This window comes from Liolophura sinensis, chromosome 13, assembly GCF_032854445.1.
Source record: "Liolophura sinensis isolate JHLJ2023 chromosome 13, CUHK_Ljap_v2, whole genome shotgun sequence".
Taxonomy (NCBI): domain Eukaryota; kingdom Metazoa; phylum Mollusca; class Polyplacophora; order Chitonida; family Chitonidae; genus Liolophura; species Liolophura sinensis.
This window is the reverse complement of record NC_088307.1, coordinates 27,349,517-27,370,905: the sequence shown is the minus strand read 5'-3', so window position 1 is coordinate 27,370,905 and position 21,389 is coordinate 27,349,517. Positions and strand designations below refer to the sequence as shown.

At 40.4% G+C, this 21,389-nt stretch overlaps 3 protein-coding genes across 3 annotated transcripts in view; 2 read left to right on the top strand and 1 right to left on the bottom strand.

Moving 5' to 3' along the window:
* Positions 1-15,202, top strand: part of LOC135481081 (laminin subunit gamma-1-like) — a 64,933-nt gene extending 49,731 nt beyond the window's left edge. The window contains exons 18-27 of the mRNA XM_064761013.1: positions 318-518; positions 902-1,211; positions 3,015-3,152; positions 4,377-4,554; positions 7,025-7,147; positions 8,225-8,339; positions 9,053-9,252; positions 10,149-10,307; positions 10,670-10,769; positions 11,376-15,202. Of these exons, the coding sequence (XP_064617083.1) occupies positions 318-518; positions 902-1,211; positions 3,015-3,152; positions 4,377-4,554; positions 7,025-7,147; positions 8,225-8,339; positions 9,053-9,252; positions 10,149-10,307; positions 10,670-10,769; positions 11,376-11,644 (1,793 nt within the window). The 3' untranslated portion in view covers positions 11,645-15,202. The remainder of the gene's footprint in view (positions 1-317; positions 519-901; positions 1,212-3,014; positions 3,153-4,376; positions 4,555-7,024; positions 7,148-8,224; positions 8,340-9,052; positions 9,253-10,148; positions 10,308-10,669; positions 10,770-11,375) is intronic.
* Positions 15,203-16,816: 1,614 nt separating this feature from the next.
* On the top strand, positions 16,817-17,581 carry LOC135481027 (uncharacterized). The gene has a single exon (XM_064760958.1). It carries the CDS (start codon positions 16,817-16,819, stop codon positions 17,579-17,581), a length of 765 nt encoding a protein of 254 aa, XP_064617028.1.
* A 35-nt stretch (positions 17,582-17,616) lies between these two features.
* The window catches only part of LOC135481026 (laminin subunit gamma-1-like), a 61,931-nt gene continuing 58,158 nt past the window's right edge, over positions 17,617-21,389 (bottom strand). The window contains exon 37 of the mRNA XM_064760957.1: positions 17,617-21,229. Coding sequence (XP_064617027.1) covers positions 21,087-21,229 — 143 coding nt within the window. The 3' untranslated portion in view covers positions 17,617-21,086. The remainder of the gene's footprint in view (positions 21,230-21,389) is intronic.

The following is a 21,389-nucleotide window of genomic DNA, read 5'->3' as shown; positions in this document are numbered from 1 at the left end:
ATCTGTAACCGTCTCTTCCTTTCACCTTGTTCTCGCCACGATATGGCTGAAATATTGCCGATGTGGCGTTAAGCCATAATCATTCATTCATTCAAGCAAAATCTGGCATTATTCTCTGTGTAGACTGATAAAATTCTACTCTTTGTGAAGACCTGAAACTGGCCAATCCAGTCACTGTAGTTTTGTCTAAGAAAGTAAATTTTAAACGTGCATAAATTTCACTGAATTTGCTCTTTCACCTGTGAAAAGGTTTAGGAATTAAGGTACGTTATTAAATCTTCTCAGTATCACCTCCATGAACTCTTCTATTTTCACAGATTGCGCCCCGTGTTACAACCTTGTCCAAGACCGTGTCAACTATCACAGAGAGAATCTGAGAAAACTGAACGACACGATCAACCTGATTGTCACGAATCCTCAGAAATTCAACAACACGGAGTTTGTGAAGCTGTTACGTGTTGTGAACTCTTCAGTCATAACGCTCCTGAACGATGCGAGGACTGCGAGCGGACAGCCAGGTAAAGCTGACTCTGTTAAGAGTTTATGAGAGTTCAGCAGCTTGATGTGGTGCTAAATTTGATCTCCTCACAGAAAATATAATGGATCGCTTTGATAACAGATACAATAAACTTTCGAAGATCCAGGGCCCAATTCCACAAAGCCATTTCTGAATTAAGTGAAAACTTCATTTTTTGAAGCTTAAATTTTGATACATTTTGCCTTATGATACGTTGAAATGATGAATGGAATTTTGACTAAGGCTTAAAAATTAGTCGCAAAAATTTATTTCAAAATTTGACTTCATTCAGGAAGGCTTTATGGAATTTGACCCTAGCAACATAAGGACTTGCTTTTGGGTGATTAATTTTTCTGAGGTAGGAGAGCTCTTCTCTTCCTGAAGGTGGAGATGGTGGCATGGGACGACAGTTGGAGGAGCTGCGCCGCTCTATACGTGATGTCCTGGGCCAATGTGGGCGTATCTCCCTCATGGTGCGCGACGCGGCCTCTTCGTCGCAGCGCAGCATCCGTGACATAGACGCAGCGGAGGAGGCCATAAACAGAGCGGAGATCATTCTGCTGAATGCTGAACGTTACCTGCTTGATGAGGGCAGTGAGGCGCTGAAGAGAGCTAAAGACGCTGTCAAGATATTCGGTGACCAGTCCTCTGAAATGAAAGTGATTGCAGAAAGAGCCCAGCGGGAAGCCAAAAGGTAACACCCCAGTCTGTTGACTTAAACCCAGTATGTGAGTTTCAAGTTTTGATATTACAACACCATGTTTGATAACCCCCTTGTCTGGGGACTTTATTGCTTTATGGCAGGTGGCACAAGTCCGTGCATTTTAAATTGGTGGTAATTAAGTAGTGAAAAAACCTATTCACAAACAGTGGCTATTATTATTACCTGACTTGGCTTGTAAATCCTTTAAAAGAAATATTTCAGCAGAATTAAGTTCATTCTCCATGAAAAATTTTCAGCACTATATATACTATGTTAAAAATGCACTTATTTGCCCCATTGCACCACAAAGTAGTAATATCAAGGCACAAAGCAGTAATATCAAGGCATGAAAGCAGTAATATCAAGGCACAAAAGCAGCAATATCAAGGCACAAAGGAGTGATATCAAGGCATGAAAGCAGTAATATCAAAGCACGAAAGCAGTAATATCAAGGCACAAAGCAGTAATATCAAGGAACAAAAACAGTAGTATTAAAGCAAGAAAGCTGTAATATCAAGGTACAAAGCAGTAATATCAAGGCACAAAGCAGTAATATCAAGGCATGAAAGCAGTAATATCAAGGCACAACGCCGTAATATCAAGGCACAAAGCAGTAATATCAAGCCACAAAAGCTGTAATATCAAGCCACAAAAGCTGTAATATCAAAGCACAAAGCAGTAATATCAGGGCACAAAGCAGTAATATCAAGGCACAAAAGCAGTAATATCCAGGCACGAAAGCAGTAATATCAAGGCACGAAAGCAGTAATATCAAGGCACAAAGCAGCAGTAATATCAAGGAACAAAAGCAGTAATATCAAGGCACAAAAGTAGTAATATCCAGGCACAAAGGAGTAATATCAAGGCACAAAGGCAGTAATATGAAGGCACAAAAGTAGTAATATCCAGGCACAAAAGCAGTAATATCAAGGCACAAAAGCAGTAATATCAAGGCGCAAAAGCTGTAATATCAAAGCACAAAGCAGTAATATCAAGGCACAAAACAGTAATATCAAGGCACAAAAGCAGTAATATCAAGGCAGCAGTAATATCAAGGCACAAAAGCAGTAATATCAAGGCACAAAAGCAGTAATATCAGGGCACAAAGCCATAATATCAAGGCACAAAAGCAGTAATATCAAGGCATGAAAGCAGTAATATCAAGGCACAAAGGAGTAATATCAAGGCACAAAAGTAGTAATATCAAGCCACAAACAGTAATATCAAGGCATGAAAGCAGTAATATCAAGGCACAAAGGAGTAATATCAAGGCACAAAAGTAGTAATATCAAGCCACAAACAGTAATATGAAGGCATGAAAGCAGTAATATCAAGGCATGAAAGCAGTAATATCAAGCCACAAAGCAGTAATATCAGGCCACAAAGAAACCTGACCCAGAAGGTGTCGCATCGAAACTGTAGTATTGGTTTGTACATAAATGTTCAGTTGTTCAGAAATGTGTGAAGATTTGAGCCTGGAGTTGATGTTTGTCTGGTCAAGTTTGTATGGGACCAAGGCTGGTGTTATTACCAGTTTTGAAGAGCTGTAATCAGATATAAGGCTTAAAGTTGGGAACTTTATTTTTGTGCTCAAAGATTAAGCTTTAACTACATGTAAATGTATTGTTACTCCTAGAGAATCGTGAAGAAATTTAGAAACTGCAGAGAATTTGAGATGATTCAAACTGTTGAAGCCTCTTCATGACATAAAATTCTAGACATACTAATGTTTCGTGGATCTATAACTATTTGTGTCTGTTTATGCTACTGTCTATTGCTGGTTGTCTTCTGCAGACAGATGATGGAAGCAGACAGGATAGACATGGTAGCCAACGAGGCCCTGAACACGTCGCGAGAAGCACTGGAGCTGGCCATGCAGGCTCTGAACATGCCAGGCAACATACAGATAGAGATACAGCGTCTCAGACAAGAGTAAGTCACACTCCCTTATCTCGCACATCACAGGGTGTGAATATGACAGGCAACATACAGGCAGAGATACAGCATCTCAGACAAGAGTAAGTCACACTCCCTTATCTCGCACATCACAGGGTGTGAACATGCCAGGCAACATTCAGACAGAGATACAGTGTCTCAGACAAGAGTAAGTCACACTCCCTTATCTCGCACATCACATGGTGTGAACATGGCAGATGATGTACAGACAGAGATGCAGCGTCTCAGACAAGAGTAAGTCACACTCCCTTATCTCACACATCACAGGGTGTGAACATGCCAGATGATGTACAGAGATACAGCGTCTCAGGCAAGAGTAAGTCACACTCCCTTATCTCACACATCACAGGGTGTGAACATGCCAGATGATGTACAGACAGAGATGCAGCGTCTCAGACAAGAGTAAGTCACACTCCCTTATCTCACACATCACAGGGTGTGAACATGCCAGACGATGTACAGAGTTACAGCGTCTCAGACAAGAGTAAGTCACACTCCCTTATCTCACACATCACAGGGTGTGAACATGCCAGATGATGTACAGAGATACAGCGTCTCAGACAAGAGTAAGTCACACTCCCTTATCTCACACATCACAGGGTGCGAACATGCCAGACGATGTACAGAGTTACAGCATCTCAGACAAGAGTAAGTCACACTTCCTTATCTCACACATCACAGGCTCTGAACATGCCAGATGATGTACAGACAGAGATACAGCGTCTCAGACAAGAGTAAGTCACACTCCATTATCTCACACATCACAGGGTGTGAAAATGCCAGACGACATACAGACAGAGATACAGTGTCTCAGACAAGAGTAAGTCACACTCCCTTATCTTACACCTCACAGGTTGTGAACATGCCTGATGATGTACAGACAGAGATACAGCGTCTCGATCAATAGTACCCTCAACCTCTTTTTGCATATGAAAAAGCAGCTTGCACTTCTATTTTGGAAGCAAACTACATTGGTTAGATTGGCCTATTTCAGGGCTTCGGTCACACTCCCTTATCTTACACATCACAGAATGTGAACATGAAATTTCCATTTTGTTCTACAGTTTCCTTCAACCATAAATTTTATTTTGCCATTATACATGTAAGCTCTGTATTGTTGAGTCGTGATCTAATACAAGTATGTAAACATACACAGCCACAGGTAAACTTTACTCCAATGTCTTGTTTTTTTTTATCCAGGTATGGTGATGCTGACCGCTTGTTTAAACAGACGCGTATCTACGCAGACAGTGCACGCAGCCTGTCCCAAAGGGCCTATCAGGAGGCTCTAGATCTCTATGCAGAGGCCAACGCCTTACAGATCCCTGGGGCAGACGTGACACTGCTGACAGAGGACTCGGAACTCATCAAAACTGAGGTAAATAGCTCAGGTGATAGCCTGTCTTTCCGAAGCTTTAAAGGAAAAGATGTTCAAGGTTGTTTGAAAATAACGCTTGTTTCCAGTTTGTCAACCTTTAGGTTTTAAGAATATCTCCAGCAGAGATCAGAATGATTCTTTTGACATAGTAAAAGTAATTTGAAATAGTAAAGTTTTTGTATAATATTTGAGCTAAATAGCCCCAGCTCAAGCCCCCTGTGTGGTGGATTTACATGTACCTTCACCCTCACCCTACCCTGGCCCAGATGATTACCCAGAGGTACATGGCCATTTGGTGGATTTACATGTAGCTTCACCCTCAACCTGCCCTGGCCCAGGTGAATTACCCAGTGGCACATGGCCGTTTGGTGGATTTACATGTAGCTTCACCCTCACCCTGCCCTGGCCCAGATGATTACCCAGTGGGATGTGGCCGTTTGGTGGAATTACATGTAGCTTCACCCACACCCTGCCCTGACCCAGATGATTACCCAGTGGCAAGCCCCCTGTTTGGTGGATTTACATGTAGCTTCACCCTCAACCTGCCCTGGCCCAGGTGAATTACCCAGTGGCACATGGCCGTTTGGTGGATTTACATGTAGCTTCACCCTCACCCTGCCCTGGCCCAGATGATTACCCAGTGGGATGTGGGCGTTTGGTGGATTTACATGTACCTTCACCCTCACCCTGCCCTGGCCCAGATGAATTACCCAGTGGTACATGGCTGTTTGGTGGATTTACATGTAGCTTCACCCTCACCCTGCCCTGGCCCAGATGAATTACCCAGTGGTACATGGCTGTTTGGTGGATTTACATGTAGCTTCACCCACACCCTGCCCTGGCCCAGATGATTACCCAGTGGCACGTGGCCGTTTGGTGGATTTACATGTAGCTTCACCCTCACCCTGCCCTGGCCTAGATGATTACCCAGTGGCACATGGCCGTTTGGTGGATTTACATGTAGCTTCACCCTCACCCTGCCCTGGCCCAGATGATTACCCAGTGGGATGTGGGCGTTTGGTGGATTTACATGTACCTTCACCCTCACCCTGCCCTGGCCCAGATGAATTACCCAGTGGCACGTGGCCGTTTGGTGGATTTACATGTAGCTTCACCCTCACCCTGCCCTGGCCTAGATGATTACCCAGTGGCACATGGCCGTTTGGTGGATTTACATGTACCTTCACCCTCACCCTGCCCTGGCCCAGATGATTACCCAGTGGCACGTGGCCGTTTGGTGGATTTACATGTACCTTCACCCTCACCCTGCCCTGGCCCAGATGAATTACCCAGTGGCACGTGGCCGTTTGGTGGATTTACATGTACCTTCACCCTCACCCTGCCCTGGCCCAAATGAATTACCCAGTGGTACATGGCCATTTGGTGGATTTACATGTAGCTTCACCCACACCCTGCCCTGGCCCAGGTGAATTACCCAGTGGGATGTGGCCGTTTGGTGGATTTACATGTATCTTCACCCTCACCCTGCCCTGGCCCAGATGATTACCCAGTGGCACGTGGCCGTATGGTGGATTTACATGTAGCTTCACCCTCACCCTACCCTGGCCCAGATGATTACCCTGTGGGACGTGGCTGTTTGGTGGATTTACATGTAGCTTCACCCACACCCTGCCCTGGCCCAGATGATTACCCAGTGGCACGTGGCCGTTTGGTGGATTTACATGTACCTTCACCCCCACCCTGCCCTGGCCCAGATGATTACCCAGTGGTATATGGGCGATGTACATGTATGCATGGAAATGGTTCCAGTTGCAGTTGACAAAGCATGAAATTGTGTGACTGTCAGTGGCAAGATCTGACCCTGAAGTGTTTGCTTTGACAAACTATCTATTTTACTTGATTTTATGTTTTTAACCTTCGTCGGTGTCCAATAGGGGGAAAGCAATTTTAAACAAACTTTTAGGGGTGTTGTCTTAAAAAGTACTCCCTGTCTAGAAATCAGGCTTTGAACACATGTAGAGCACAACAACACAAGAGGAATGTTCCATTGTTCTATCGATACTTATTAATGCATATTAATTTCTGTAAATCACCAAATTCATGATTTCAGTTTTAGATGTGTTGAGGTTTTGCGTTCATGTGTTTCCTACACATAGCTTTGGTAGATTTGCTGCCAAACGTAAGTTTTAGACGATCATATTCGAGAGGTTTTGTTTTTTCCAACATTTCCTGTAACAAATATATGGTGTTATAAATATAAGTTGGAACATGTACATGTGTTCCTTAATTGGTATATTTGCTGGTGGTGTTTAACTCGTAGTTGCTAAAAAGTGGACATAATTTACTCCAGTTTTGTTAACGTAAAAATTGAATGGAAATTGTGCCTGGTAATGAACTTGAATAAGGCTCACCTGGGCTTGGAAATGTTGGCTAATCGACGAGTCAGGAGAAGAGGAAGTATGCCAGTGTGTTGAAGGTACCCATTGTATTGTATCCAATTTGGTTTCAGTCTCAGCAAATCAAAACACGTGCAGAAGAGCTGATGGACAAGAACAGGAACCTGATGGAGGATGTGAGACAGCAGAAGTTGGAGGCTGAGGCTTTGCTGTCTTCTGGTATACGACAACAACAGGTGCGTGCAACAACTCTCGGCAATACCTGTAAACACAGTAAAATGATAAAACGATGTAAATACAATAGCACGAAGGAGATATTCCATCATTGATCAGGTGTGTACATATTAAGTACTGTAAATTACTGAATTTCTGACGTGTTGTATTAGAATCAGTGTTTAACAAAGTGTTAGCAGTGGTATCTCAAAAAGTACAGCATGTAAACACCAGAAGTTTTACATCCATATAAAGCACAGTGACACAAGGGGAATGTTTCATCTTCGATACTCTTTGTGCATATTAATTTCTGTAAATTGCCAAATTCAGGATTTCAGTATTTTATGCATTGAGCTGAAGTTTTACATTCATGTGTCTCGTACATGTGTCTCCCCCTCTTTGGTATCTTTACTATCAAATGTAAGTTCCAGAAGACTAGGGAGTAAAGGTAGAGAGGTGAGAACAGTGTGGAAGTTGGCAAAAGGTCACACATGTAACTGATGACACATGGCCTCTTATGAATTTATCTCAGGGTTATATTCTAACTAATAGTGTCAAATTGCACGACCCCTTAGCACAATGGCTTAAGCTGAATTAGGTCAAATTATCTAGATTTGCATTTAAGAAGACTAAATGTCACAAGATCTCAATACATGTATATGCAGGGTCTATGTGCTAATTTTCGTTACAGGGAAATTTTCTTGATCTGTCGTCAGAATCATTTCTGTTATGGTAATCCTGTTCCAAAGACTTTAAAAACTGCATCGCTTGGTGCTCACCACTGAGAGGTTAGAGCAAGGAGCTAGATGTGCATTTAAATAGGCCCAGTGTCAGTATAATGGGACTGGGTGGGTGTCAAGGTTCGGCATGATTCTTCAGTGGTAGCAGCACTTTGGCAGGATGGACTGGCTCTGAAAACGCAGTATACATCCACACACCTAATGACACCACGTCGGCGAGTGTACTGAAAATTGTGAAGTACCACATTGAACCCTAAGCATTCATCCATGAGTTATGCATGAAGGGATGATATTCATCACACATGTACAGTGTAAGTGGTCATTACATACACATTATGCCCCATGGATTTGTATTTGTAGAGAGCAGATGAACTGTTGGCTGAAGCTGATGCGGCTAGGGCCAAAGCACGAGAGGCAGTCAGTCTGGGAGAAGACACCCTGGAGGATGCCAATGTTACTCTCAACATTTTACTGAGTAAGTAACTTGATGTTTTATCCTCAACATACACATATTTACATGTTGACCTAGGGTCAATTCCACAAAGCCATTTCTGACTTAAGTCAAAATTTGAAATATGGTTTTGGACCTTATTTTAGAGCTTTATAAGTTAAGATTTTGGCCGCCTCATAAATATAATCGGAGGACAAACGTGTCAAAATTTCATTTTCCCCGTACCGTGCATTGAGTTCTCTGAGGAGGTTTAAAGCTTTGGCTTAAGGTAGAAACGGCTTTGTGGTATTGACCTCTGGTGCTGTTGAAGTGGAATTTTCAGGCAGTCCTCTATGATATGATTGAAAAAAAGTATATTTTTTTACCTGATTTTGATTCCTACATGCTGGCAAACCCACACAAACCTAAATTATCTGCATATCGAAAAAATTAACAAAGATAAATTGCATTCAATTTTCTCTTAAACATGCAAGACAGCTCATGGAATAGTGTATAGAATGTTATTTCAGCAGATTTGTGATTAAATAAATTAAGACTAATTGGCTGTTCTTAACCAACACATTAACTAATGACTGTTAAAGTATTTGACTGTATGTACATCAGTATGCTTTAGACACTAACATGACGTAAACCTTGTGTATGTGTAAGTAAAAGAACTGAAAGAAATGACTATTTCAGTACCACAGCAACTTGTATGTTACAAAATGGTGTTAATCAGCATCTGTTTTGTATGACAGAATTTGACAAGAAGGTTTCCGAGAGCAAAGATGAGGCAGTGAATGCCCTGGGACAAGTCAGTGTCATCGAGCAACTAATTCGTGAGGCAGAGAGGAAGTCATCGGAGGCAAGAAATGCCCTGAGTGGCGCCGAAACTGACGCCAACATAGCCTATGACCTTGCTGAACAAGCCAAAGAGACAGCTTACAACGCCTCAAATGTACGCCCATTGTTCACGTCTCAGACGTTTTGTTTTAAATGGTGTTCGTTTAAAAGTGTTCATGCATTGAGTATCAGACATTTAAACATGTTTACTCTCATTAACCTGAGGTGTGTCATTTTTCAAGTGGCACATATTGATGGATTCTTTTGGATTCATTCGCCTTATTGGGCCACATAAGACTTTTTCTTGAAGTTGGCTTCAAAAGTATGTGCTTCTGAAAAGTCATTTTTGCATGCCAAACCTAAAAATGAAAACACAGCATTCTCTGTTTCATGTAATGTACATGAACGTTGACTCTGAAATCCCCACTAGATAAATAGAAGCTACCCAACACAAGGTTTGGACTTTACCGGAAAATCATGTCCAGCTACTGTTAAATTTTTTTCTAACATCCGAGTATTAGTAAATACACTGCCTTTGGGCCTTACCCGGAATGAAATTATGAAGTATATGTGTATGAGAAGAAAGAAGACGTTGTGTGAATTCTGGTTTCAAATTCTCTCTGTAAAAATAGAAAATGTCTATGGGATGAGAAGTATAGTGACTATCTCTTGTTATTCAACAGTTCTTCCTTGAGTTGAGTAAATGTATAGCATTAGCCCTCAATTTAATCTTGATTTTTCAATAAGTTTGAAGGACGGGAAACACAAGGTGATGCTTGAGTCTCAGCAGTCAGAAATGGCTTTGTGGAATCGTCTTCTGGAAACCATTTTCGTTCTCTTACAGAACCTGCACACAATGCCATCAAGTGAAATATTCTTGATTAGGGTGTAACACGCCAATGAAATAAAAGAAATAAATCAAATCATCAGCGCTGTACTTTCACATAAACATTGAACATTGTATTAAATTGTTTACCTGAGGTTGATAATGGTCTGTGGTTGTTTTTGTAGGAAGCCAGCCGTATCCGTGGCGACTCGGAGAGCACCAAGACAAGGGCGTCAGATCTGAAAGACAGAGCTGACGAGATCGCTGGAAACGTCAAGATTGCCAATGAGAGTATTGTGCAGTTTGAAAGTCAGGCATCAGATGATGAGAGACTGGCCCAAGAGGTAGGAAAGGGCGAGGGCACTGGACGACTTGGTTAATCCTTTGAAATTCTTGTACTGTAGCTGTCATTTGCTAATGAACAAAAGATATCGCAAAAATGAAATTGTATGTCTTTGGGTTGGCTTTTTAACTTGTCCCAATGTTATTGATTATTTTGCCTATGTTTATTTTTGATGACTTTAGCAACATGTGGAAACTACAAGTTTTTCAAACAAAAGTAGTATAATCGTGGTTTACATCCAGGCAGTAACAAAATTCTGAAATTCTATTTTCTTTTTCAAATAATCTTGCCTTTTTGTTTTTATTTTTTTTGCTAAATGAATCTCAATAGACTTGTTTGATGGAATGATATGTTTTACAATAGGCATTGGAAAAGGCTAACCAGGCCAAAATTATAGCCCAGGATGCCTCCAGCAAAGTTCAGGGAGCACTGCAGACTGTGAATGATATCCTGAAGATTCTTGGTGAGAATGTGGCCCACTTGTGACTTGAAAACTGGTCCTTTTTCATTGTTGTAATGTTATTGTGTATTAAGTGTGATGAGAGCCTCAATACAGTCGCTGTGAGTTCAAATCCAGCTCATGCTGGCTGCTTCTCCGGCTGTGCATGGGAAGTTAAAACAGCTACCGGCGGATGGTCATTGGATGTAGCTGGGCTCTACCTGGTTTCCTACCAGCTTATTGTTGGCTGCCATTGTATAAGTGAAATATTCTTGAGTATGGCGCAAAACACATATAAAATAAATAAATAAATGAGAACCCAGCATTTTGAGTAATTCGAGACAAGTGATATCAAATAAATTTGCAATTAAAATTTTTACCTAATTCTGCTTTAGACATGATGCTAGGGAATGTGTAATTTGTTACTGGTTAAGTATTTACATGAACAGTTAGAACAAAACTCTGATGTAAAGTGACGAGGCCATATTTCTCTGGTTAGGTGTGATCATTTGCCAATTATCACACTATCGTCACTGCTATGGTTTTACCCTCTATGCCATAGCCATATTTCACAGGTTACTTGTATGAATTTGCCACATGTTACCACATCATATTCTGTCTTCCAAAAAGGTCAACAAGAGGACGTGGACATAGCCAAACTAGAGGAACTGGAGAGAGATTTGGATGACGTAGAGCAGCAGATCAAGGATGCTGATTTGGACGCCCAGTACAACGAACTGAAATTGGCCAAAGAACAGCAGACGATTCTCGTCCAGGAGTTCCGCGTTGACTTAGAAAAGTTAAGGAGGGACGTGAACAACATCGAGGAGATCAAAAACAAACTGCCAGAAGGTTGCTTTAAACGGGAGCGACTAGAAACCGAAATTGTAGGTCGCTAGCAGTAGCCCCGTGCTGCACTCTAGCACAAGATAACAGTATATTTTGTATAAGGGGGAAAACTCTATGTTTTCTGGGATATGTACATAGATGTGTAGGGACAGCTGTCAAGGCAGGGCCCGCTAGCGCTTATTCTCTTGCAACGGGTGACAGGCCTTCGAAGTGTTTAACCAGGTAACCCCTTAAAGGTCGTCCACGTTTGTCAATGTAGGGTGGAAGCATTAGCATTTTACACGTCTGGATCTACTTCCACTTCTCCAGTTCCTATTCCTCATTTTGTGGATTTGAACCTCTAACCATTCCAAGCGTAGCTGTCTTGAGTTATTTTGTTTTCGTGGACTTCTGGCTTTGTTTGCGATGAATATTTCATGTTTCAAATAAACCCACATGTCGTACAATCCTTCTAGACCATATTTTATGGACAGTTAGAAAAGCAATCAGTCATTTGTGTCTGCCAAATTTGATCACAAAAACATCCAAGGGATAAATTCCTGTTGATGATAGACCTATACTTAAATAAGTATTTATTGAACTTACATAACTGTTGGTTGTTAAAAAGCTGATTTCTCAATACAATGCTTCATTGCTTCAAAGTAGCCTGGTAGATATGAGAGAGAACTTCGGGTGTCCTGGTTTGACAGCTCCACAGAGGGGTGGGGACAAACCCTGTGTTAGTTAGACATATACATATTAAAGTTTGGTGTGTTTGTCAGCCTGTATGTGTGTACGTCCATGTGTTCAGTGTCACATACATGTACATGTAACTGTGTTAAAACGACAAAAATCAACTAAACGAAACCACGACCTCATATTTATTTTACATAACCCGAATATGATTTCTGTACCTTACCTAGTCTCATGTTACTTTATATCCTATTCAATTCAAACTCCACCCAACCAGTCAATCACTCAATCACCCAAACAATCATATTCAGTTGTCTTCATCATTCGACAAGTAGATCTGATTAATTATTTGTCTATCTTTTTTTCGTGAAGTCACCGATATTATATCGGTTGATTGCGTCTGGTTGGTAAATACTTCTTTGTTGGTGGCGTTCTAAACTGTTGCGTATATGTACATGTAGCCTACATTAAACTTAATTACAATGAGTTTAAGCAAAAGGGTCCAGAAAATTTGTGATGTTCTTTTTGGTGAAATTAGCTCATGTAATTTCGTTTGTGAAGAATCCATTGTGGGGGTAAATAATGTAGATTCTTAAGGATTTTTTGTTAAACTGATTTTATGGATACGAAAACATTCGGAAGCATCTTATACAAATTTATTTTACGGATCAAGCGATATTATAAGACTGACTGGGGTCAGCGACCAGACTTCATCAAGTGTTTATCATTTTGACAAGAATGATTCGGTAAATCTGTGTCAAGGCATTCTCCATGTAAACAGAAATGTTTCCTAATGAATCGTGCGTTATGGCTTTTACACCAAACTGATTTTTGCAAAAGCATGAATGGTCCATTGCGGATAGCTTCCTTTTATGTCAGTATATCAACGAGATTGTCCTCCTCTAAGGAATAATTTACAACTCATTAGTGGCCCTAGTAAAAAGCAGTTTAAACATGTTTTGTTGGTGGCTGAAAGTAGTGCTTACATAAGTGCCAAATATAAAACCATTGTCCCTCGGATGGGTTGAGGAATGAATTTCTCTCGAGCCGAAGGGTAAAAAAGGCCTTTCCGTTGCTAAATGTTGTTTGATTCTAGAAACATGTCCACAAAGTTGAGATTTGGGAAATCAAGAGGAAAATTTAACTCTTCAGTTCAAGCCCAGGAATGAAAAAAATTGTTGGAAAGTTTCGAAAGACATCAAGATCGGTACTTACGGGATCAAGGCATTGAAGATGTTTTTACATTGTTCAACGAGAAAGGCGCTTTTTTTTTACCTCCGTGCACAGGAGAATATTTCATCAACCTGTATATAGACCTCAAATACCTCATGCACTTTACGGAACACCTAAACAGGTAAACTTACTGTGATTTGGATAGTGTTTTATTTGTTCCTTTAAACTTGTGTTAAAGACGTGCCAGTTCAGCTTACAAGTTCGCTTGAAACGAAGATTTTTCCACTGTATATATCATGTATTGTACTTCACTGTGGATAGCTATCATCCCCGTGACCTTGTCATCAATGAGGTACATTTTCCCATGCAATGGCGACTCGGGTCCAAGCTGGATGAACCACCGGTTTAATGTAATACATGAGTATTATGTTACCAGATTGCCCATAAAAATGGTCAAGGCAAAGAGAGGAATTTACAGTAGAGTGCATAGCTACGTCCCGGGTTTAGGCGGGAAATGTTCCTCATTGCTGTACTGCTCGTAGGTTTAAAATCACCCCAAGTGTACACTTGGATTACTTACAGCGATTAAACCTTTAAAGACTTTACAAGGTAGATTAGTTAAAGTATTCATGCTGCACAGGATTTTGTCGACGCTGTTGTCTTGTTTCGGGATCTAAATATCCCACGTTGAATGTTTCGTGTTCTTCTGATACTCACAAGTTAAAAAACAGAAGCTCTCTCTGTTATATTTTCGTCAAAACACTTGTGGGTGGCTAATGACGTATTTAAACTCTATGTTTAGGGCACTTCTTAGAAATAATAATTTTTGTTTCGTGTGTTTGCACGTGTTTTAATATTTACTGTTTTATAAACCTTCATTATGCATCTAAAGTTAATGAAAACAAAAAAGTGAATGACATGAGTGAAAAAATCACTTCAGAGTGTACCCAAAGCTACCCTATGTGTTTTTGTTAGATTTTTTAAGATTGTTTTGAGTGTACAATCCATTCTAATGTTTGGATTCCAGTTCAAATACCCAGCATTGCCAATGTTGTCGATCAAGCCCACCATAGAATTCAAGAGGTACACTATTTTATTTAGCTTCCGCAAAATCTGAAAGAAAAATTATAAAGGTAGTTTTGGACGTAAATGGTCTTGCCTCTTGACACCTTTGTTCCCTTTTACTTTAGCCAGTCATATATGGACATTAATAATCCACTGGAAAGCATATTGCGTCGCATGTATATATAATATTTACAGTGAGCATTCAGAGCACATTACCCTTTTTTGAATGGGGTATTTACTGTCACTTTACTATGTTTCTGTGAAACTACATGTATTTACATGCACATGATCCAGTGTGGACTAGAATTTTACAATTGCATTTCGATAGATAAATTTTAAAATTTGGTAGCATTTGTATGTTGCATAATGTGAGGAACAGTTTCCATATAGAAAGACATTTTTAGAATTTTAAAAGTTGTTGTTTTTTTTTTTCTCTGAAATCAGAATTAGGCGATAGAAGTAAACAGTTGTTTATGGTATGTATAATGCTGAAAATTTTTACATCAATTCCCAGTGGTTGTTACGTCGTGTGGTGGCTAAAATATGTTTTATTGGAATGGCGAAGCAGATTGTTTGGTGATTCCTTAATGTCTCCTTATGCCTACTACACAGCTTCAAACTTAAGTTTTCTTCTTAGTAGTACCCAGTTAATTGTAATAGCTTTGTGTTTATTAAAGAATATTAGTGTGTCAGAAATATATTTTATTTGAGTGAATGGAGATGCAAGAAGTTATGGAGATTCAAGAACAAAATTGCATAATACTCTCTTCTTTCTGTGAATGCTTTCTTTGTCTGATTGTCGGTCTGTCGATCTGTCTGTCTGTCTGTCATAATGTCTCAGCGTCAAGTTGTCATCTTGTTCTGAATCTCGTGTAAAAAAAAAACTTAAAAAATTGAATAAAAGAATGAAAATTGGATCTTAATGAAAGAGGCGACATCAGAGATTCTGGCCAAAATGGGACTCAAAAACAAATTCTTCAGCTGTCCGGAGAATGGCGTTAAAATCAAGCAGTCCTTTTTCAGGCGTCGTGCGTTTCTGGAGCTTACGTATGTGAAATGGAATTCACATAACCCAACATCACGCTTTATGGCACGAAATTTGCATGTAATAAGATATGACTATAACAGGAGTGAATACGAGAATTTAGTAAAGTTGGGTCAAATTTTGTCCAATAATCTCCGGAGAAAGTCGTCTCTATATGTATACCTGTTCCATGAAACCATTCACTGCCACATAACTTGTTTACTTCACGTTCTTTCCTAGATGTTAAACTGTGTGCCATGTGGACTCCCGTGAATGTGCGTTATGCTAAACAAACCCGAGATTTCAACAAACTGTCTTGCATTTTATGGATTAACCCGTAGGTGCAGAACGTTACACGTTTTTTTTTTTTCACTTGGTAAAGGATTATGGATCTTGATGAAAAGAAGACCAAAAGGAATATTGCTCATGCCTACATGTACAAGCATAAAAAGTAAAATTCCAATTGTCAAGAATTTAACACTTGTACAAATCAGCGATTCTTTGTGACGAATAAATTTTTACCCGTCAGTCCAATTTTTGGGGGAGTTTTTTTTTTGTCTTCAAGGGTATGTGACTGGTTTATGTTTATACCAGTAGCGGATTTTCCTGTTAGGTAAATATGTAGACGCATACATGTAGCTGCCGCTTGGCGTTCAGTACGAAGGGGACAGTGCAACCACTGGTTGACCCGTATCAGTATAATGGCTCGGGTGGGGCGATTACTTGGTAAGGCGTCTCAGTGAAGCATCACTAGATAAAAGAGCGGTGGAAATCCGTCCTGCAACAAGGAGGCTCATTACATACACTCTAAGAAGTCCTTCGTCGTCATATGACTGAAAAATTGCTAAGTAAGACGTTAAACCCCAGGCACTCACTCACATGTAGCTGCAGCCTATCGGGTCGTGACCACGTGATATGGGGCTTGCCTTTGAGTCGATAGGTGACCACGTGTTAGGGGGCTTGGCGTTCAGTCCATAGGTGACCATGTGGTAGAGGTTTGCCTATTGGTCGATAGGTCACCGAAAACATTGTACGTGGGAAGGTGGAGCAGCAACCTGCGGATGGTCGTGGGTGTTCACCATGACAGCCATCCTATTAGTGGAAAAATATGGATTACGGATTGTGGAGAGTAATTTTCTTATATCAAGATATATCAATGCGACCATATGTACATACGCAATCAAAGTATGTGAGTTAGACCACGTGGCTTTATTGTCTAAGTGGGAATTTGTGGTACTGTCATCCAGTATATTGTGTCTTGGGTGGTGCTCGGGGGGTTTGGGGCGTCATGTTTGGTGATACTGTCATCCAGTATATTGTGCCTAGAGGCGGCGCCATGTTCGGCGGTACTGTCATCCAGTATATTGTGCCTAGGGGCGGTGCCATGTTTGGTGATACTGCCATCCAGTATATTGTGCCTAGAGGCGGCGCCATGTTCGGCGTTACTGTCATCCAGTATATTGTGCCTAGGGGCGGCGCCATGTTCGGCGGTACTGTCATCCAATATAGTGTGCCTAGGGGCGGCGCCATGTTCAGCGGTACTGTCATCCAGTATATTGTGCCTAGGGGCGGCGCCATGTTCGGCGGTATTGTCATCCAGTATATTGTGCCTAGGGGCGGCGCCATATTCGGCGGTACTGTCATCCAGTATATTGTGCCTAGGGGCGGCGCCATATTCGGCGGTACTGTCATCCAGTATATTGTGCCTAGGGGCGGTGCCATGTTTGGTGATACTGCCATCCAGTATATTGTACCTAGAGGCGACGCCATGTTCGGCGGTACTGTCATCCAGTATATTGTGCCTAGGGGCGGTGCCATGTTTGGTGATACTGTCATCCAGTATATTGTGCCTAGGGGCGGCGCCATGTTCGGCGGTACTGTCATCCAGTATATTGTGCCTAGGGGCGGTGCCATGTTCGGCGGTACTGTCATCCAGTATATTGTGCCTAGGGGCGGTGCCATGTTTGGTGATACTGCCATCCAGTATATTGTGCCTAGAGGTGGCGCCATGTTTGGTGTACGAAACCAAAGCTCGTCAGATGAACACAGATAAAAACTCTAGATAAAAGCAAACATACAAAGTTGTTGTCAGGTTATAACAACGTGTTTATTGAGATAGATTTGTAAACAAAATTAATGACACTCAATGCCAAAAGTGATGTTTTCTGACAAAACTTTAAACAAAAATACCTTCCTACTAATGACAGCAAACAAGACAAAAAGTTATAAACACGTATTAAGTCATTAAAGAAAAACACACATTTTCCGCTCAACTCGTTGCTAATGAGCGACAATCATAACGATGCTGTTCAGTTACAAATGAAACGCTAGGCCTGGTAACTGGCATACACAAAACCACACTCCTGAATTTTTTTAATGCTGTAAAGAATTCCGTTTTTAAGACACTTTAAAAACGGAAAGCTAAAAGTGTCTTGTCCAATACCGATTAAACACAGAATGACATTTACGCTATGTCAGAAAACCTATGACCCTTCACCTTGTAGTTATGGCAAGAGAAATAATGCTCTAAAACGAAATAAGCGACAGAATATAAGTTGCTGCCATTTGAAGCTTGCATATATATGTACATATGAATAAAACGTGTTATGGAAGCATTTAACCCGGCAAAGTATAATTAGGCCTTTCTATGTGTAAGACGACGCATCTTTATGTGCATACACTATAGTACGTACTTGGTGACGCGTTTTCTTCAATACAGGAAAAAGTCCTACGAAGTGAAAATGGGGTTATGTACACGCACAGCCATGGCGACCGAAGACAATTTCCTGCAACATACGATCAAATTTCAAAAGCTTTCATGGCGTGATGTGCAAGCACTACTTTGGGCGGTGTAATACGTCTCTACAATACGCGACCGAGTTTCACGAAGCATTCGTGGCTTTACGTGCACCTGCTACCTTGGTGGTGCAATATGTCCCTACATTACATGATCGAGTTTCACGAAGCATTCATGGCTTTACGTGCACCTGCTACCTTGGTGGTGCAATACGTCCCTACATTACACGATCGAGTTTCACGAAGCATTCATGGCGTTGCATACAGGTAGCACCGGGTTAGCGTAATACACCCCTACAATACACGAGCGAGTTTCACGAAGCATTCATGGCCTTATGTGCAGATACTGCCTGGGTAACCTTTTACGTCCTTACATTACACGATCGAATTTCACGAAGTATTCATGGCAATATAAGAACAGGTACTGCCTGTTAGGCGTATTGCTTCTTACTGCTATACACGACCAACTTAAACGAAGCATTCATGGCACGCAAAAGTTTTTAAAAAAAGCGCACAAAATCTGTTGACAGGATGAATCTTTACAAAAGATGTGAAAAGATGAAAACCTACACGTGTAGCATGAGTGCAATGATTATTCCTGGTGTTTTCAAAACGTAAATACTCTTACTCAACAAAGAAACTACTAAGCATGTGAAAGTGTCTATACTACAAAAAATACGCATCAACGCTGAGCAGGCTGCACGATTCTAGTAACATGGCACCTTTACTGCATCTCTTTCATCGCAAAGTCACGGACTTAGGCACAGTCGTTTTCTTTCTCTTTTTGCTTTTTGTCGCTAGTAGGCAGCCGGATGTCTTGATGCTTGTGTTAACATATCCACAAAGCCGAGATATAAAATTTACAACTCACGAGGAATTTTGTTGACAGATTTACCCATGAACAAAACATCATCTATTCAACTATGCGCAATTTAAAAAACTGCGTTTAACTGTTCCTTTCTTGACTTCCGGTTTCGTTTTCGACATAATGCTACATGTATCTGGACAAAGACCTGCCTGTTATCATTTAAACTTTAAAAATTACACCTACCGCCGTGACTTACAAATGGATGACCATACATTACCCAGTTGCAGGTAATGCTCCGCGAGCTTTATGAAATGCCCAGCAGTAGCCCATTGACTGATGCCATTTGCACCTCTGATATACCCGTAATCATCCACAAACTACATTCAATCACAGAGCCTAACTGTCGGCTGTAAAGGTCAATATCAACACCGTTATGTTTTACAAAGGTATTAGTAATTATGTTTACTTCATATCACAAATTAAATACGATTTCTCATATGACTAACAAGTATTGGCTTCAGTGTACTCTCGTCAATGTTTTCAGCAAGAATAAGAGAAAGGTAAGATTTGGAATACCAGTATTGTGAATTAAAAACAAGATTTCAGTCACTGCTCGGCTCCCCAGTCACCAAACATATACATCTGATAGCTCGTGCTAAAAAAAAACTTGACCCTCACAGAGGTTTATCATGTTACACGTTGCCTAACATATGTTGACAGTTACTCGCACTAAATCATACTGCTCAATTTGGACGGGTTCACGTCATTGCCAATCCTCCCTCTCCTGAACAAAAGTAATTATCGCTTAAATATTGCATGTTACCAGTTGCTTTACATACCTAAATAAGAGAAATATTCGATTACGAATATTGTTGAAATAAAAACTGTTACGGTAACAGTGATAACAGACATATAGCAGATTACAGATATATATTGATTGAATATTAAATAACGCCTAACTGTGAAAAAGGCAGATATGTGTTCCTGATCATCAATATGATCATAAAATCGGAAGTTTTAAACAGTGAATGATAAAAAAGCTACTTTCACCTAAGGAATGTACGAAACGGGACAAGCGATATGTACAGATAGCATTTACTAGAAATATAACAAACAAACTTCTCAAAGTGAAAGTCTGGCGTTTCACCATTTACATGAAACATACATAATAAGCACTACGGTGCTATTTGTCTAGCCGAGGGCAATAAATCATTTATTGAACTCTTTGTTTCGTACATGTACCTTTCTTTTCTCTCTCACCCATCTCCGGAGATATCGACTTTACAAGTTCAATGTATGAAACGAAGACTCCCTAGAGATTACAAATTCAAGCAAGAAAAAACAACATAACTAATCTGAATATGAACGCTACATGTTCAAAAGAAGACTGCTTTTCCACAGGACATGTTCTGACAATGACGAATGATATTGCGACATTAATCATGCATTATAACTGGGAAAGTGATTTTCGAAGATTGTTTTTTACAGAATGTTTTTGTAATCTAATCTAGTTTACTTAACAATCGGGATGTACAAACCTAACCTAAATATCAAAAAGACTTGAACTTAACTGGGTTATGCGTGTGCACAAAGAGCAAAGTTTTTATGTTACACGTGTGCACTAACAGCAATGTTGTGCTATACGTGTGCACAAACACCAGTGTTGTTGTGTTATGCGTGTACACAAATAGCAACTTACACGTTGTCTGACACGTATACATAAATAGCAACGTTGTGGTATTGCACGTTTACACAAATGACAACGTTGTAGTATTGTACGTTTACACAAATGACAACGTTGTAGTATTGTACGTTTACACAAATGACAACGTTGTAGTATTACACGTTTACACAAATGACAACGTTGTTGATATGTTTTCGATGAATCAGCTCTTCACGTCAGTTGCTACAAAAGTGACAGATACTGCTCCTGGTTAGCGACTTTCACGCATGCTCAGTTCTGGTGACATATGGTATTGTCAGGATCGTATCCCTCTAGATTGGTTATCATATTTTCCATTTCTGATTCCATCCGTGAAATGTCGTCCTGAAGGCCGGTTATGGTAGATTGCTGGTTAGTCAGAGTGTTGATGATATCTAAAAGAAAAATAAATTAACATATTTTTCATACATGAATCATGATTATTTCAATAATTAGAGCATGGTTCATATTATACACAAATTTCAGACACTTTCAAAATGTAAAAAGACATTTATATTAATCATTTCTTATTCAAAATTATAGAGATTTTATTGT

Excerpts from the sequence above, each read along its gene's own strand:
- LOC135481027 (XM_064760958.1), top strand. The coding sequence starts at position 16,817 with ATGTTTGGTGATACTGTCATCCAGTATATTGTGCCTAGAGGCGGCGCC.